Here is an 18,194-nt window from a genome sequence, read left to right as displayed (position 1 = left end):
ATTAGACTGGACTGCCAATACTGATGCTCTGTGTAAGAAAGGACAGAGCCGGTTATACTTCCTGAGAAGGCCGGCGTCCTTCAACATCTGCAATAAGATGCTGCAGATGTTCTATCAGACGGTTGTGGTGAGCGCCCTTTTCTACGCGGTGGTGTGCTGGGGAGGCAGCATTAAGAAGAAGGACGCCTCACGCCTGGACAAACTGGTGAGGAAGGCGGGCTCTATTATTGGCATGGAGCTGGACAGCTTGACATCTGTGGCAGAGCGATGGGCACTCAGCAGGCTCTTGTCAATCATGGAGAATCCACTGCATCCACTGAACAGTGTCATCTCCAGACAGAAAAGCAGCTTCAGCGACAGACTGCTGTCACTGTCCTGCTCCACTGACAGACTGAAAAGATCGTTCCTCCCCCAAACTATGCAACTCTTCAATTCCACCCGGGGGGATGGGGGGGTCGGGGGTAAACGTTAACATTATACAAAGTTATTGTCTGTTTTTACCTGCATTGTTATCAATCTTTAATTTAATATTGTTTTTTTGTATCAGTATGCTGCTGCTGGAGTATGTGAATTTCCCCCTGGGATTAATAAAGTATCTATCTATCTATCTATCTATCTATCTATCTATCTATCTATCTATCTATCTATCTATCTATCTATCTATCTATCTATCTATCTATCTATCTATCTATCTATCTAAGTGGTTAAGCATTTCATGTCGCAGTTTACACATTGCTGGGTCCTCAAACAGGCCATCGGTAGTTGCAGCATATGTGACTTAACTTGTGGATGGCCATTCTTTCTGAAATCACTTGAACAGTGCAGTTGATGGGCCTTCTGTTTGACCAAATAAACATTAGAAAACATTTGACAGCACTACTTCCTTGATATAATGATGGCATGCAATCCAGACCATTTCAGTTCCTGGAGCTTAAATTGTTATGAATGCTCCTTTATGAAGCACATTGTTGCTGGTTGCAGTACATGTAATGACTTAATTAGTTATAGATAGATAGATAGATAGATAGATAGATAGATAGATAGATAGATAGATAGATAGATAGATAGATAGATAGATAGATAGATAGATAGATAGATAGATAGATACTTTATTAATCCCAATGGGAAATTCACATTCTCCAGCAGCAGCATACTGATACAATAAATAATATTAAATTAAAGATTGATAATAATGCAGGTGAAAAACAGACAATAACTTTTTATAATGTTAAATGTTAACGTTTATCCCCCCGGGTGGAATTAAAGAGTTGCATAGTGTGGGGGAGGAACGATCTCCTCAATCTGTCAGTGGAGCAGGACAGTGACAGCAGTCTGTCGCTGAAGCTGCTCTTCTGTCTGGAGATGACACTGTTTAGTGGATGCAGTGGATTCTCCATAATTGATAGGAGCCTGCTGAGCGCCCTTTGCTCTGCCACAGATGTTAAACTGTCCAGCTCCATGCCAACAATAGAGCCTGCCTTCCTCACCAGTTTGTCCAGGCGTGAGGCGTCTTTCTTCTTAATGCTGCCTCCCCAGCACACCACCGCGTAGAAGAGGGCGCTCGCCACAACTGTCTGATAGAACATCTGCAGCATCTTATTGAAGATGTTGAAGGACGCCAGCCTTCTAAGGAAGAATAGTCGGCTCTGTCCTTTGTTGCACAGAGCTATGTTATGTTATGAAGAGTTATGAAGTTTTTGACACTTTATATAGGCATTGATGAGATGGTGAATGTTATCTTGGTGGATCTCCTCCTAGACCTGGATCAGGGCATCAGTGAGCTCCTGAACAGTCTGTGGCAATATCTGGTGGTGTCAGATGCAATGATACATAATGTCCCAGAGATTCTCAATTGGATTCAGGTCTGGGGAACATGGAGGTCTGTAAATTACATCGATGTTTTTGTCATCAACGAACTGCCTCCACACTCTGGCCACATGGCCACACCAGGTGGGACCCAGGGCCCACTGCACCAGCGTAAGGCCTGACAGTAGCTCTGAGGATGTCATCCCAGTACCTAACAGCATTCAGGGCATTATTGCCAAGCATGTAGAGGTCTGTGCAGCCCTCCAAGAATATGCCTCCCCAGGCCATCACTGACCCCCCGCCAAAGCAGTCATGCTGGATGACGTTGCAGGCTGCATAACATTTACCATGGCATCTCCAGACTCTTTCACGTCTGTCACATGTGCTTAGTGTGAACCTGCTCTCATCTGGAAAGAGAACGGGACACCAGTGGCAGAGTTGCCAATTGTGTATTCTTTGGTGAATGCCAATCAAGCTCCAAGGTCATAGTTTGTGAGTACCTAGTCCCACTAGAGGACTTCAGGCCCTCATGCCACCCTCATGGAGTCATGCACACCATTAGCCAGCTGGAAGCCATTTTGTAGGGCTCAGGAAGTGCTTCTCCTGTTCTTCCTTACATAAAGGAATAGATGCCGGTCCTTCTGCTGGGTTGGTGCCCTTCTATGGCCCTGTTCAGCTCTCCTGATCTAATGGCCTGTCTCCTGCTATCTCCTTCATGCTCTTGAGACTGTGCTGGGAGACACAGCAAACCTTCTTACGACACCACATTTGAATGTTCCATCCTGGAGGAGCTGGACTACCTGTGCAACCTGAATTGGCTGCAGGTTCCATCTCATGCTACAAGAAGTGACAAGGACATTAGCAAAACACAAACCTAGAGAAGAATCAGTCCGGAAGGATAAGGAGAGAGCAATTGTATGTGGTCACCATCTGCAAAACCATTCCCCTTTTTTGGGCAGGGGTCTTGCTGTTGTCTCTGCAGTGCACCTGTAGTCACTTTCATTTGCACCAAAGGAGGTAAAGTTGATTAACAACCGCCTATGTTTCCAACTGAACAGATTGACATCCCTGAAACTTCATTGACTTGGTGTTAGACTGTGATGATTAAGTGTTTCCTTCAATTTTTTGAGCAGTGTATATACACATTCATAAAAACAGTATACGAAAATGTGAAATCAAGAAATATGCCAAATAATTTTTACCATTAATACGATGTTGTAATCAACAATATTTAAGTAAAAGGTTTTTAAATAAAAAATACAAATAGATTTTTATATTACATATTGTAACTGTACTGAAATTTAATTAGTTACATTTCAAATTGAAAAAAGAAATTTGCCTTCACCTGACATCAACTCTAGTTATTTGCTGTAAATAAAATTAACTGTTCCTGCTGATTTTTCTGATGTTTTCATTGTTACATTATTCAGATATAACCATGGCTCTCTAAACTACTGTGTGTATATAATACAGTGTATCTGTCAAGATTAAAATCATTATATCATTTAGAGAAACTGTGGAAGTGCAGATCCATGGCTAAGAAGCAGGGGCCCATTTTTAAATAAATAATTCTAATTGCCACACTCGCATCTTTGGGGACACATGGTAGCGTGGCGAGAGTGGTTCCCATGTGCAATGCGCGAGCAGATGGCTCTGCACTCAGTGCAGAGGTGCAGGATCATCTGTGACCCAAATTGGCAATGGGAGCTGCTGATTGCTGCAAGTGTGTCACGCCCCCTGTTTTAAAAGGAAAGCATGAGTGTTAGGGAGAACAAAAAGGGAGGGAAAGAAAGAGTGAAAAAAAGAAGAGAGGAGGTTAATGGAAAGAGAGAGAGAGGGAGGGAGTGCAGGAGATGGAGAGAGCTTGTGCGTGTGGACGAGCGAGAGTCAGCAGGTGGCTGGGAGGAAAATCCTAAGCAGACCATGTGAACGGTGCTTGGCTGCTGATGGCCATTCCAAATGAGTGACCTGGGAGCTGAAGTGGCTGAAACGCTGCTTGGTTGGAGCGACTTGCCGAAGAGATGTAGTGCGGCTGCAGGGTAGTGAGAGGCTCAGAGAGGCCATGGACCACAGGGGCACGAGCCTGACAGCGGGAAACGGAGGCTTGATGGGGAGCCAGAGAGGGCAACAAGGGCCTGGGCCTAGGAGCAGAGTGGAATGGTGGCTGAACTGCAGTTTACGCGCCTCCTTGGTTGCAAGAACCCGTTAGGGTTAAGTCAAGGACACATCAGCTTTTAAGGAGAGCACCCAGGCTCATGGTTTTTAAGGACACTTTCCTGCCATATTTTTAACCTGGTTTATTTTAAAGGATTATTTATTTGCCTGATTTTAACCTCCACTGAACATCCTTTTTTATCGATTTATTAATTTGTTGAACATTTCTGGCACTGGTCTTATTGAGCACTTTGGTTTTGTTAGACTGTTTTTAATAAAAGCTCTGAGCACCTTTACACCTTCCCCTTGCTATATGTATGTTTTGTCCTGATCTGCCAACCTCATGCTGGTCATGACTGTCAGTGGTGTCAGGTTCAGAGGCTCCCGTCTCGGACCTCTAGCAGATTTGGGGTACTGTTAAACATTGGATGAAAGCACAGATTACAGCACATTAATGAATTACCTGACAGTCACTGCCATTTTATATCTGCTTTTTCTTCTAAAAAAGACTATTTTATTTGGATGTCTTTCGCTGTCTCTCTCAAGCAGAATATGTCCTAACACCACCACCAAGTTCAATAGGCTGGTGAATGATGCCTTGAACATCTTTTATTGGTACACCCCTGGGGAGGCTTAAGATATTATAATTAATCCTCTTCTGGGGGCTGTTCGTCATCACCATTCACAGAGCAGCCAAACACATCACCTTTCCTGTGCTTTTCTGTATCAAGTACTGAATTAGTGTGGGAACCCTTAAATATAGCAATCAGAATCATCTACTTTGGTAGTACAAACCTCAACCAAACATTTTTTGTAGCCTCATCAGAGTTCTACATTATTTACCACCTTATTTGGCTATATTCTCTTCATAGACCTGTTTTATTTTTTCCAGCATCTGTATCAGATGTCTTGGCTGAATGACTAACTTCATATAATGCCACAGCATTTGGAATTCAGATTTGTTATTGATGTATTCCTGTGTTTGGAGCCATTATCATGCTCCATTGTCCAGTGTCTTTTGAGCTTCAGACTGATGCTCTGATATTCTCCCAAACTCTTAACTGATAAAAGAAGAAATTATTTATTTCCCTTAATGAATGAAAGCCATCCAGGTCCCAAAGCAAAATGTCACCTTCTTACTATGAACATCTCTCTGTTATGTTTCACCTTTCAGATAAAAACATCACAACATTATCCATGGCTTCGTTTTATCTACACATAATTCAGTGATTTTGTAGTATAACCTCTGCCTATAAACCATTGTTTTTGAGTAGTGTTGTGGAACTTCCAGTTAGACTTCTGCAAACTTGAACTATTATAGGCTGTAATATTTCTTGGTGTACATTTGTTTTATTGCTTGATCCTATCCCATCAAGACAACGGTTTTCAGTGTTTTTTGTATTGTTTAGTCATAGACACATCTGTTATCTAGATCCATCCTCGGGTATTCTGTCATTCCCATGAGCATTGTACAGCGCTTTTATAGTAATCTTTTTCAGGAGAGTGGTAGCAGTGGAGAGTTTGTTCCATTTAATCACTAACCGCCTGACTGTGGACTAATGGTGGCGCAAGTCTGTAGAAATGCATTGGGACCCTTCCTGGTGTTGAGTTTGAACAAATCTTCCACTGAGGTCATGTGTAATCTCCTTTGATCAGACTATGTTGCACTTTAACTAATCTGTGTTGCAAAATGTAGGAAAACAAAATTGTGGGAAATATACAGCATATGTACAGTGTACACTTACACCTTTTTCCCTAGAGGTTATCAAACAAGCACCTCAATATTATCACATTGAATTAAACCTGTGACTTCAATTACCCTGTTTCTTAGATGTTCACATACTTTTTCCTTCTTTGACCTTAAAAATGTAAACAATATGTTCAGTATGTGTGTTCTTTGTTTAATCAGGCACTCTTTATCTTTTATAGTACCTAGGTAAAAACCAGATCACATTTTAGAAGCTACAGTACATATGCAGAAATCCATAAAGTTTGCAATATTTTCCCTCACAATTGTATATGTAACATGATGACACAAAGGTTAGCACGGCTACTTAGCAGCCTCAAAGATATTCGTTGAATTTTTTGTCCTTTTACTGTATGCAGGAAATGAATAATTTCCCAAAGTTTCTGTTTTCCTGTAGGTATTTTGTATTTTGCTCCTGTATCTCAAAGCAGTGTTTGTTAGATTTGTGCCATGTATGAGTAAGTGTGCCCTAATGTAATGGGCTAGCACACCATCCGTCCTTCTGCCAACACTTCTGGAGTAAGCAACAAATTCCTACAACTCTCTAGTGGGCTTTAAACGGGAATGAAGATTAAATGAACATATATGTGGCATTTCTATGGAGGTTGTGCTGACATGATTGCATGGAACAGTTGAAACTGAAGTTAAAAAAAGAAGTGAAGTGGACATGTTGTTGCTGTAGCTTTATGGTAAAATATATCAGGCTGAATTAAAGCCATGCTTCATATAGGAAACTGTATATTTGCCTTTAGACCACATTGTCCCTGTAGTCTGAGCTGTCAGTAGTCCTGGAAAGGCCAGGTCTCTTTGGCAGGTTTCAGCTGCTTATGCTGTAAAATGAGCAACAGAGTCTCTTTCTCTTTTTAAAGTCAAGGTCCATGTGCTACTCAGTAGTTGGGCTACAAAGCTTTGGTCTCCTGACAGTCCTTCTTGCACTCACTTTGAATACAGAAACCGGACCCCGCTTCCTCAGCTAATAGCCATTTGTTGCCACCTCTTCAGACATGAGGTTATATGATCTTCCAGCATCAATCCATGTCCCCTGTTTTGAGACATTCAGTCATCTCAGACAAGGGATCTTTGGGACATATTGCATTTTATTACAAGTCCTACATCTTCCTAACTTCTGCAACTGTCTGTTACCCCATCATGGTGTCCAACAAAGAGCAGCACTGTTCTTACCATTGTGTGTCTCTGTGCCATCCTGGTGGTACTCCTGTCCCAGGCCACCACTTCCCAGCTAAAAACCCCTCCATGAAATGTAGATTACTTCAGCATGTACATATACAGTTAGGTCCATAAATATTTGGACAGAGACAACTTTTTTCTAATTTTGGTTCTGTACATTACCACAATTAATTTTAAATGAAACAACTCAGATGCAGTTGAAGTGCAGACTTTCAGCTTTAATTCAGTGGGGTGAACACAGAACACAGTTTACAGGACTATCCAGCATTAGATTTGGGTTCATTATTAATCTCAGTTGTGAGCTAGAAGCCAGAGCAGAATCAATGCCTTTAGACAGTTCTTCAAAATGATGATCTCCCTCACATTGCTGTCCTTTGCCTGATTCTAATAACCACAATGAACTATTATATAGATGTGTGAATTCAGAACACTGTATACATTGTTATAAACAGAGACAAAGAAGCACAGAAGGAGCCATTATGGCATATGGCCTAAATCCACATTTTGGCACAATTTGCATTGGTTTCTCTGACTATACAGTCAGTTTCCTTACATGCACAAACATAATCTGAGGCTAGGGATCTGCACTGGCAATCGGAAGGTTGCTGGTTCGAATCCCGTAAATGCCAAAAGGGACTCTGCTCTGTTGGGCCCTTAAGCAAGGCCCTTAACCTGCAATTGCTAGCGCTTTGAGTAGTGAGAAAAGCGCTATATAAATGCAAAGAATTATTATAATCGAGTTAAGGCAAAAAACCTGGTTTCTTAATAATCTGTGTCTGTATGCACAAGTAATCACCTAGACTACTTCTTTGGCAAAACACTCCAACGTTATTAAACTGCTCAAAAAATGAGTTAAATGCCATCGGCCAGCATGAAATAAAAAATAACCATGATGCCAATGATAATTCTCTTGTGTTTTATAAATACAGTATATTTAGCCAAACTGACCCTTTATTTCTAGATTTCTGCTATTGCATGCAGCAAACTCTTTTATGCTTGGTTGTGTGATTGGCCCTTGTTATGATTTTTCCCATATACCCAGTGCTGCTGAAATAATAACAATGCAGGTATTTTTATTTCAGTAACACAAATACTCCATTAGATTACTCATTATTTTTAAAAGTAATCAGACTATTCAACACACATAACTTTTAATGTGTTACCCTACTGCTCTTGAGACTGTATTGCTGAGCCTAGTACTGCACATTCAGCTAATCAAAATAACTTTATTGATTTCTGCAATACTGAGACAGATTATTTTTAGCCAGGGGAAGGAATAATGTGATCACCCAAACAGTTGCCTCTGGAAATGTACTTTGTGGAAACGTCTACCTGTGGCTGCTGAAAGCATGTACAAATCAAATACATGCACAGGCTGAGAGAGTGCAACGGACATGCACAAACTACCAATCCCTTAACAGTAACCCAGTTACGGGTTTAGATGGCCATATAACTGGATCATTCATGGAGAAATTTCCCTCTTTTAACTAGGTTTCTCAGAGGCCAAAATCCCAGTTTCTCTAAGAAAATGTATAAAATACACAGTATAAATATAAATATATACCTATATATATATATTATATATATATATATATATATATGAAACTTCTGGGTTATTGATCTGGTCAGTTAACTAGCAGAGGGGGTTGTTAATCAGTTTCAGCTGCTTTGGTGTTAATGAAATTAACAACAGGTGCACTAGAGGGGCAACAATGAGACGACCCCCAAAACAGGAATGGTTTAACAGGTGGAGGCACTGACATTTTTTCCTCCTCATCTTTTCTGACTGTTTTTTCAATAGTTTTGCATTTGGCTACGGTCAGTGTCACTACTGGTAGCATGAGGCGATACCTGGACCCTACAGAGGTTGCACAGGTAATCCTACCTCTCCAGGAATGCACATCAATACGTGCCATTGCCAGGTTTATTGTGTCTCCCAGAACAGTCTCAAGGGCACTGAGGGGATTCCAAGAAACAGGAAGTTACTCTAGGAGAGCTGGACAGGGCCATAGAATGTCCTTAACCCATCAGCAGGACCGGTATCTGCTCCTTTGGGCAAGGAGGAGCAGGATGAACACTGCTAGAGCCCTACAAAATGATCTCTAGCAGGCCACTGGTATGAATGTCTCTGACCAGACAATCAGAAACAGACTTCATGAGGGTGGCCTGAGAGCCCGACGTCCTCCTGTGCTCACTGCCCGGCACCGTGGAGCTCAATTAGAATTTGCCATAGAATACCAGAATTGGCAGGTCCACCACTGGCTCCCTATGCTTTTCACAGATGAGAGCAGGTTCACCCTGAGCACATGTGACAGACGTGAAAGGGTCTGGAGAAGCCGTGGAGAATGTTATGCTGCCTGTAACATTGTTCAGCATGACCGGTTTGGTGGTGGGTCAGTGATGGTCTGGGGAGGCATATCCATGGAGGGACGCACAGACCTGTACAGGCTAGACAACGGCACCTTGACTGCCATTAGGTATTGGGATGAAATTCTTAGACCCACTGTCAAACCCTAGGCTAGTGTAGTGGGTTCTGGGTTCCTCCTGGTTCATGACAATGCCCAGCCTCATGTGGCGAGAGTATGCAGGCAGTTCCTAGAGGATGAAGGAATTGATACCATTGACTGGCCTCCACGTTCGCCTGACCTTAATCCAATAGAACACCTCTGGGACATTATGTTTTGGTCCATCCAACGCCGACAGGTTCCACCTCAGACTGTCCAGGAGCTCAGTGATGCCCTGGTCCAGACTTGGGAGGAGATCCCCCAGGACACCATCCGTCATCTCATCAGGAGCATGGCCCCCCCACCCCGACGTTGTCAGGCATGCATACAAGCACGTGGAGGCCATACAAAGTACTGAGTATGATTTGGAGTTGCTGCAATGAAATTTTGGCAAAATGGACTAGCCTGCCGCATCATTTTTTCACTTTGATTTTCGGGATGTCTTTGAATTCAGCCCTCTGTAGGTTGATAATTTTCATTTCCATCAAACGATGTGTCATCCTTTCATTCCTAACACATTACCCAGTCCATATCAGTATAGATATCCAGAAGGATGTTTTCCCATTGAGATCTGATGTGTTTTCAAAGTGTTCCTTTAATTTTTTGAGCAGTTTATATATGTATATATATGTGTGTGTGTTTAATTTAAAATTTACAAATTAAGAAAAGGCAAGTTAACCCCCCTGAAAATTAATGGTTTAATTTTCAAATCCGGAAAAATACCCCCCCCCCCCATCTCTCACTCTCTTACTCACTCACACATGCGTCATTGAATGAATTAAACACTGTATTTTTAAATTTCGTAGCTTGTGTAAAGTAAAAAAGCTTCGGGTGAATCCTTCCTATATCAGTTCTGCCTAATATCTGATAAAGAGGTGCTATTTTTGTTTATGTGGGATATATGCAATAATTGTGTAAAATATATTAATATTAAAAGATACAGTGGCTCCTGCTTTTTAAAAAATAGTATAGTATTTTTCATAATCATCAAATAGAATACACAACTAACTTCAAAACTGTTCAGTTCAAGAGCCATGTTTTCTTTTATTAAATAAAAATATTTATCTTTGAAGTGCCTCAAAAATTCACAAATAAACAATAATTTAGAATATTCAAGTTTACAGTAGACAACTGAGAGAAATCTACAAATTAGGTGACACATCTAATTAAAAGTAGTCTGTTTATTTGCATTATGTAGTTTACTAACAGTGCTCTTTTCAAATACTGATAAAGGCTACACATTATTTTGTAATGTTTTCAGCTATCTGTTGTCATTATGTGATTGCAGTCATTTGTTGATGATCTGTCTGCGCAGAATATAGCTTACAGTAGGTTCCTAATTTCTTTGGCAAGACTTTTACATAAGATTTAATCACTGTTTCTCCCAGCAGCCTTGAACTGCGTAGTGAGTTAAAAAATGGATGAATAGATAAACCAGCTTGTTTCTTAGATGTCTTATACAGAAGTAGTAAATTCTGAATAGTTGTGAAATACACTGTATGTTAACATGGGATATGTACTGTATGTTGTCACTTATACAACCACTCCAGATTGTATAAAATATACTTATTGATATGCCTCTTTGTTGTAACCTGCTTAAACAACCTTTACATTTTTGATAAATATTTTCTTTTGTCAAATCAAGGTTATTAAAAATAAGTGTGATATTTCCATTTCTAAGCTCATTGTTTAAATTGATAGTCTATCTTTCATTATTTTAAAACTTTTTAAAAAGTGCTTTCAATCAAAATCTCAGGAGCTTTTATTTTTAGGATGTTTAAAAAACTTATAATCAGTGTGCTTTTCATTTGATGAGATGAGCAGGAAACTTCTTAAAGAATCAGGCAGGATGTCTTTCACCACACACCGCAGCAACTATAGTATTGTTTGCCTGAAAACTCTCATAGTCAGACTTTATGCGGTTTTTGAGTAATATTTTGCAGATATCAATGCAATTATTTTGGAAATTTTTTGTTTGCTTCTTTTACACTTATATATCTTTAACTCTGTGACTTTCTCTCTCTCTCTGTCCCTTTGTTTAGTGGGTGGCCTTCGCTTCCCTGTTTTTTATCCTGGTGTCCATCACGACGTTCTGCCTGGAAACCCATGAGGCCTTTAACCCAATCACCAACCGAACAGAGGAGGAGAAGGTGGACAACACGACTGTGCAGCACGTCTACCAGGAGACTGAAACTGTGGCGTACCTGACCTACATCGAGGGAGTATGTGTGGTCTGGTTCACATTTGAGTTCCTCATGCGCATCACCTTCTGCCCTGACAAAGTTGAGTTTATCCGCAACTCACTAAATATCATTGACTTTGTGGCCATTTTGCCCTTCTACCTGGAAGTGGGGCTGAGCGGCTTGTCTTCCAAAGCAGCCAAGGACGTATTAGGCTTCCTGAGGGTTGTCCGTTTTGTGCGAATTTTGAGGATCTTCAAGCTGACCCGCCATTTTGTGGGGCTGAGGGTCCTGGGTCACACCTTGAGGGCCAGCACCAATGAATTCCTTCTTCTGATCATCTTCCTGGCGCTGGGTGTCTTGATCTTTGCCACCATGATCTACTATGCTGAGCGCATCGGTGCTAAACCCAATGACCCAAGAGCAAGTCAACATACGCACTTCAAAAATATCCCAATTGGGTTCTGGTGGGCTGTTGTCACCATGACCACTTTGGGCTATGGAGACATGTACCCTCAGACCTGGTCTGGCATGCTCGTAGGGGCGCTTTGCGCTCTTGCTGGTGTGCTAACCATTGCAATGCCTGTGCCAGTCATCGTCAACAATTTTGGAATGTACTACTCCTTGGCAATGGCTAAGCAGAAGCTACCAAAGAAAAAAAACAAGCATATTCCCCGGCCACCCCAGCTGGGATCTCCCAATTACTGTAAGTCGGGCGTAAATTCGCCTCACCACAGCACTCAGAGTGACACCTGTCCCTTGGCCCAGGAAGAGATTTTAGAAATAAACAGAGCAGGTAGGAAACCTCTGAGAGGAATGTCAATATGACCTTTTTCAATTCAATCCGTCAATCAACCAATCAAACCAACTCAGAAACTAACACCCCACCTAACTCTCTCACAGTCACCCTGCCCTGATCACCTGCCACCAGCAGTGCACGAATTCATCATGCACCACTCTCGTCCTGCGAGTCACATTCACAATGCTTCACCCTTCACATTCACTCTCCAAAACCACTGCCTTCCCTCCTTCGCCTAATCACCCCCCACCCAACCACTCACCACCCTCCACCCCCCACCCAGGTGGGGACTTGCATATTCCAGCAGGACTCTGCTCAGTGGAACACAGTAGCACATTCATCCGACAAAACTTTCAGTTCCCCGCCAACTCAGATACCACCTTGTCAGAAAGGGATTCTGGTATCTGAGCAACCCTTTTTAATTTTTTTCCTTTCTTTCTGAAAATAAAGCTAGTGCATGTAACCAGGAGTTGTAAGCCTACAGTGTGGTTTTGACTTTTTAAGAGTCCACCATACAGCATTGGTGTTACTGAGTTCTAGGCTTTTCTCCTCTAAAGGTGTGATTATGTTGAGGTATTTATTCATTCAACTTCACCTGATGTTTAAGTAAGAGAGCAGCAGCAGACCAGAGGTCTGAGCACTTTGGTAACTCTATTATATCTGAAATGCAGTCATGCTAAGGTATATGGCATATTATAATGGAAATCACCTTTTCATTTTCAAGAGCTGCTTCAAATTGTACACAGTTCTTTTTATGTTTACAGATTCTTCTTTTGCACTTTAATACATCGTTGAATTCTTTTGTTACTGCTGTTTTTGCAAAGCAAAACAACAACCCATATTCAGTTGTTTGCCTACTGTATTTTTTGGAATTTCACAGTGCACAGTGGGGAACTGACAAAAAGATCTAAGATGTTACCTGGTCATTGTCCTGCCACCCCCTTTTTTTTTAGCAAAGCTTCTCCTAAATTGTTGAAATGGTATGTTGTAAATACATATATAAACAATGTTTTGAAGAAAATGGCTAAAATGCTGCTTGATACCAAATGGGAAAAAGTGGGTTTCATAAATGAATGAATGAAAACAATGAATGGTCAACATGTTGAAAAATAAACAGGTATGCAATATCACTTTGACTTAACAAAAATTACACAGCAGGTGAAAAATATTTCAGTCTTGGGTTATTGAATTCCTTCAGCTTACTGTATGTATTCTTTCCCTTTAAACTCTGCTGCCTTTTTTTAAACTTGCTTTATCATATAAATGAAAAAAAGATTGTTTGTTTTCCCTCAAATGGGATCATTCAACAATCTACATGCACTAGTAGTTCAGTGACCTTTTTTCTTGAGTTCTATATTAAGATGGGCTGATCTAAAGACAGGTCTGCATGGTGGTACAGTTGTTAGTGCTGTTGCCTCCCTGATATTGATCCTCACTCTTGGTTGTTGTTTTTCTAGAGTCTGGATATTTCCCCATGTCTGGAATGGTTTTCCTCCCAAATTCCCCGGAGATGTGTGTGTTAATTGGCAAATCCAAAACTAGCACAGAGGGATTGTGATCCAGCAAACCTGAATTGAAATAAGCCAGATTCAAAATGTCTTGATGTGTTATTTTGCATCTTCAGAATAATCCCTTTATCCATATCCTTTTGGAAAATGTAAAAATCTGGTGGCAGATTTAACTACTGAGGGATATATATATATATATTGTGAGCACGGGTCCGAACACCATCAGACTAACACCAGCACTTTACAAAGCACGTTTATTTACACAAATAAAGTCCTCCCAACACACAGTGCTCCCAGCACCAATCACCCTCCACACGGGCCTCTCTTTCAGTGTCCGTGGGCCGCCTTTCCTCTCCTCACGGGAGCTTTGTCCTGCTCCCGCTCCCGACTCTACCTCCCTGATTGGAGTGAGGTGGCCCCTTTTATTTCCACCTGGATGTGCTCCAGGTGCCTGATGATGCTTTTCCAGCAGCACTTCCTGGTGTGGCGGAAGTGCTGCTCTTGCATCCGGAAGCACTCTGGGCGTCCCTGGAAGGTCCTTCTTCCACCTTCCCAGGTGTGGCGGACGTGTCGCTCTCCCAGGCTCCACGATGCTCGGGTGCCCTCTGGCGGTGGCCACGAGCCTCAGTAGGTTTGAGCCTCCTTGCTCTGTCCCCGTGGTCCCCTCATCATCCAGGCCAGTTGCCCCCTCGTGGCCCGGGGGACATATAGACCACCTCCTGGTCCTTCCAGGCGTCCCGGCCTCCTGTGACTATATATATATATATATATTGTAGCAGATATGCCCTTTGTCCACCTCTTGGACCCTCAGGTACCACTCCAAACACGATGTAAAAGTATAACAACTATTTATTTTACAGTTATGACGTGCACAAAGCACCCTCCACTCCACACTATTCATATAACAAATAAACTCTCTCACAAACCAATCCTCCTCGCCCAGACACTTCGCCCTCCTACCTCCCAGCTCAGCTCAATGTACTGGGCTTCCCAGAGTCCTTTTATACACCCTGACCCGGAGGTGTTCCTGTCCAACAGTCCACAGTTCCTTATTCCTTCCGGGTCAGGGTAAACAGTCCTTTTCTTCACCCCGGGAGCACGTCGTTTCTTCCCGTCATGTGACCATGACGTACTCCCGGGTTATAAGGCACATACGAGCCTCCGAGTCCCCCTACAGCGACTCCTGGTGGCCCCCAAGGTATCCAGCAGGGCTGTGTATAAAAACTACATAGTCCATGATGCCCTGCTGGAACTCGGGGCACGTCCACGCGGCTGGGAGAGCTCCTCCTGGCGGCCTGGGGGTGAGGGCCGGAGTAAGGAGCCGGAAATCCACCACAATATATATATAATTTGGTCGTAATCATCTTAAATGTTGCAATAACTCAATAACTGACATTCTTATTCTTGTACAGGAAAAATATTTGTATTTAGACTAATTTGGGACAGGCACAACACTTAGCTGGGTAAGGATTTTGCAGTGTATATGAATAATTAATGGATTGAAAGATTTTTGATAATTTGAGAGAATAATTATAATTTATTTAGATATCAAAACTTTTTTAATTAAAAAAATGACATTTGTGTTTTTAAAACATAGAAGGGTTCCTTATACTCTGCCTCTAGGTAATTTTTTTTGGACCATTAATATTTAATTTTTTTCTTTGTAGTAACTATTTTTTTATTGATCCACTTGTGAAGTAATCATATATCTTCTGAGAATACTGTAAATGTTTTGAAAACTTTCTCAGGTAGTGCCCCGTCCTGCCATACACAATAGCGGTATTTGAGTGATGCTATCAGTTCTACAGACAACCTCTTCATTTATAGGGCATTTATAGAATCTTCTAATAACGAACAAGCAGATATTCTCTGCATAACTGTCCAGTCGAACATTCTGGCGTCAACACTTAACAGATCCCCAGGACCACCAACCACGTAGTACTAACAGCATACACAATCCAGTCAGCTTGTTCCCTCAAATGTCATTTTCTTGAAATCATTATATTCTCTGTTCATGTTAACTTTTTTAATCTTTGAAAGTATCTCTGAAAACCAATACTTCATTGGTGGTATAAATGTGAAAAGGACTTTACACTACAGTTAGGATTGAACTTAATGTCATCAAGTTCTATCTAGAGAGTTTACCTACTGTGTAAGGTAGTATAGGAAAGAGTAAAGGAAGTCTTGAAGCAATAAGCAAAACAAATGTGTAGCATTTGTGGAAGAGATTAAACAGCTTTTGAGAATCTGTCATCAATCTGTGGTCATTGTGTCATTTCAGGGTTGACCACTTCTAAAGCTAAACAAAAAGTAAACAACAAGTTAAGGACAATGTAATCCACAATGTAGTGAAAGTATGGCTTAGTTAATATGCTATTGTATTTGAATTGGCTCTGAAAAAGGTGGGCTTGTTTTGTTTGATGTACTGCAGTTAAAACAAGTGTAGTATTTCTTTTATGAAATATGAGGTTACTGTTAACAGCTGAATATGATACTTCTTTTATAATAATCTGCTGCAACTCATTCTTATATTTCAAGAGCATAGTTGCCATGAATGGTTTTATTTGTATCATTCTGACTGTTATTGCCTTTTCCCTGTTGTAAGTGCACAGATAGTGTGTACCTCTATGGAAATAATGATACTTTTGTGTGTATATGATTTCTTAATTATACAGAAAACTTTACAATCAATACAAGATATTTTTAAGAATTACATTAATAACAGAGGTTATTTTTTGATTGGAGGCTTTGTCTGGCATTGAAACCCATGTGCTTTGCCAAAAACAAAATAGAAATATCCTAAGTTTTCTCATTATTAATTTTAGCTACTTCAAAATAAAATAACTCAGGAAATCAGTTTTTTCACTCTTCCTTTCCACATGCATGATAGCAGTTTTGGGATAAAGAAGGATTTGTTCCTTGTGCAGTGTTTTATAATTGAACCAGGTCAAAAATCATTTCACTCCCCATGTCTATAAATGGCACAGTTTAAGAATCACAAATGTATAACTCAGGCATCAAAGACAAGGTAAATGATCAGAAGGTTTTTATATCATTAAAGTAGCTACATTTCTAAAGACTCATTCATACAGTAACTGTTGAAACAGCAAAGTCACATTTCTTACATTATTTTCACTTTGTCCTCAAAATATTCTACTTTTCCAAATGAAGAGTTTAAATGGTATGCTACAGTTGGAATCCAAACTAATGTACATTTTGGACCCTCTAGTATCACTTAATAGAGAAAATGAATGACAATATTTTGGCAGAACCATATTCTTGGCAATGTAATAGTAGTCTGACTATAAATGTGTCCGTTTGCAGTGACATTTCCTCATCCCCTATTTTCTGCTTCCTACAGGGATTTAGGGAGGATTTTCCAGTTTTAGGTGACTCAAAGAGTTGACCCTCCTCTTGAAAGATCATATAATTCTTAGATTTTCTCACATTCTTCACTTAATATACATTTCAGACTTTAACAGAATACTTAACTTTGTCCATAGTAAGAATTTCTTTTTTGCAGCTTCTGATTGAACCATAACTTATTTTTTGATCATATAAATAGCACACTTTAACCTTCCTCCTTACTACTGCAGGCATTCCTCTCTGATATTCTCAAATTATTAATGTATGCCATATTTTAATAGCTCACGAAAACCCCAGGTTTTCAGAGAGCTCAAAAACAGGTTGCTTCACAGTGCCCTCTAATGGACAGCAGAAACACAGCCAGCTCCTCATCATTTTATTGGTTCCAGCAAAACTCATTTTTAGTAGGCTGACTCATCTTTGTTTATAAACCATAATCCACATAAACCAATCTTATTTTAGCATGCAAATTAGAGATATGAAAACATGTAAGATACTATCAAAATATTTTTGGTTTAGCACTATCACATAATATAAAATAAAATGGGGGGAGCACAGGGAATTTATCGATCACATTAATCAAATTAAAAACTTTTACTTACCCAATGCCTTGTCTATTTAGGAAATGCATTTGAACCTTACATGCACTGACTGCAGTCATTTCTTTCTCTGCTGTAACTGAAATATGGGTCATTCCAAGAAAAAAAAAGTACCAGATAGTGGAAAATAGACTAAGCAGTTTCACTAAAATTACAGACAGTAGTATGAAATATTTAAAATTGTTGAAACTGAGATGTGTGACTTCCTGGGCTGTATAACTTAGAACATCCTGAGATAACTGCTCTTCTGGGAGAAATCAATGCAACTATCTGTTCATTAAAGAAGGGTTCTTACCAAAATGTATAAAGGATTTGAAACTTAAAGGTTCTCAGTTATTTACAT

General features: G+C 40.6%; 1 protein-coding gene across 2 annotated transcripts in view; it reads left to right on the top strand.

Annotated features, from left to right (window-relative positions):
* Positions 1 to 18,194, top strand: part of LOC114646166 (potassium voltage-gated channel subfamily C member 1) — a 174,626-nt gene that overhangs the window by 141,177 nt on the left and 15,255 nt on the right. For both annotated transcript variants that reach the window (XM_051923201.1, XM_028794192.2), the window contains exon 2: positions 11,442 to 12,375. In XM_051923201.1, the coding sequence (XP_051779161.1) occupies positions 11,442 to 12,375 (934 nt within the window). The remainder of the gene's footprint in view (positions 1 to 11,441; positions 12,376 to 18,194) is intronic.

The sequence above is a fragment of the Erpetoichthys calabaricus genome, chromosome 2, assembly GCF_900747795.2.
Source record: "Erpetoichthys calabaricus chromosome 2, fErpCal1.3, whole genome shotgun sequence".
NCBI classification, from domain to species: Eukaryota; Metazoa; Chordata; class Cladistia; order Polypteriformes; family Polypteridae; genus Erpetoichthys; species Erpetoichthys calabaricus.
The sequence above is the reverse complement of the archived record's forward strand: the minus strand, read 5'-3'. Positions and strand labels throughout refer to the sequence as shown.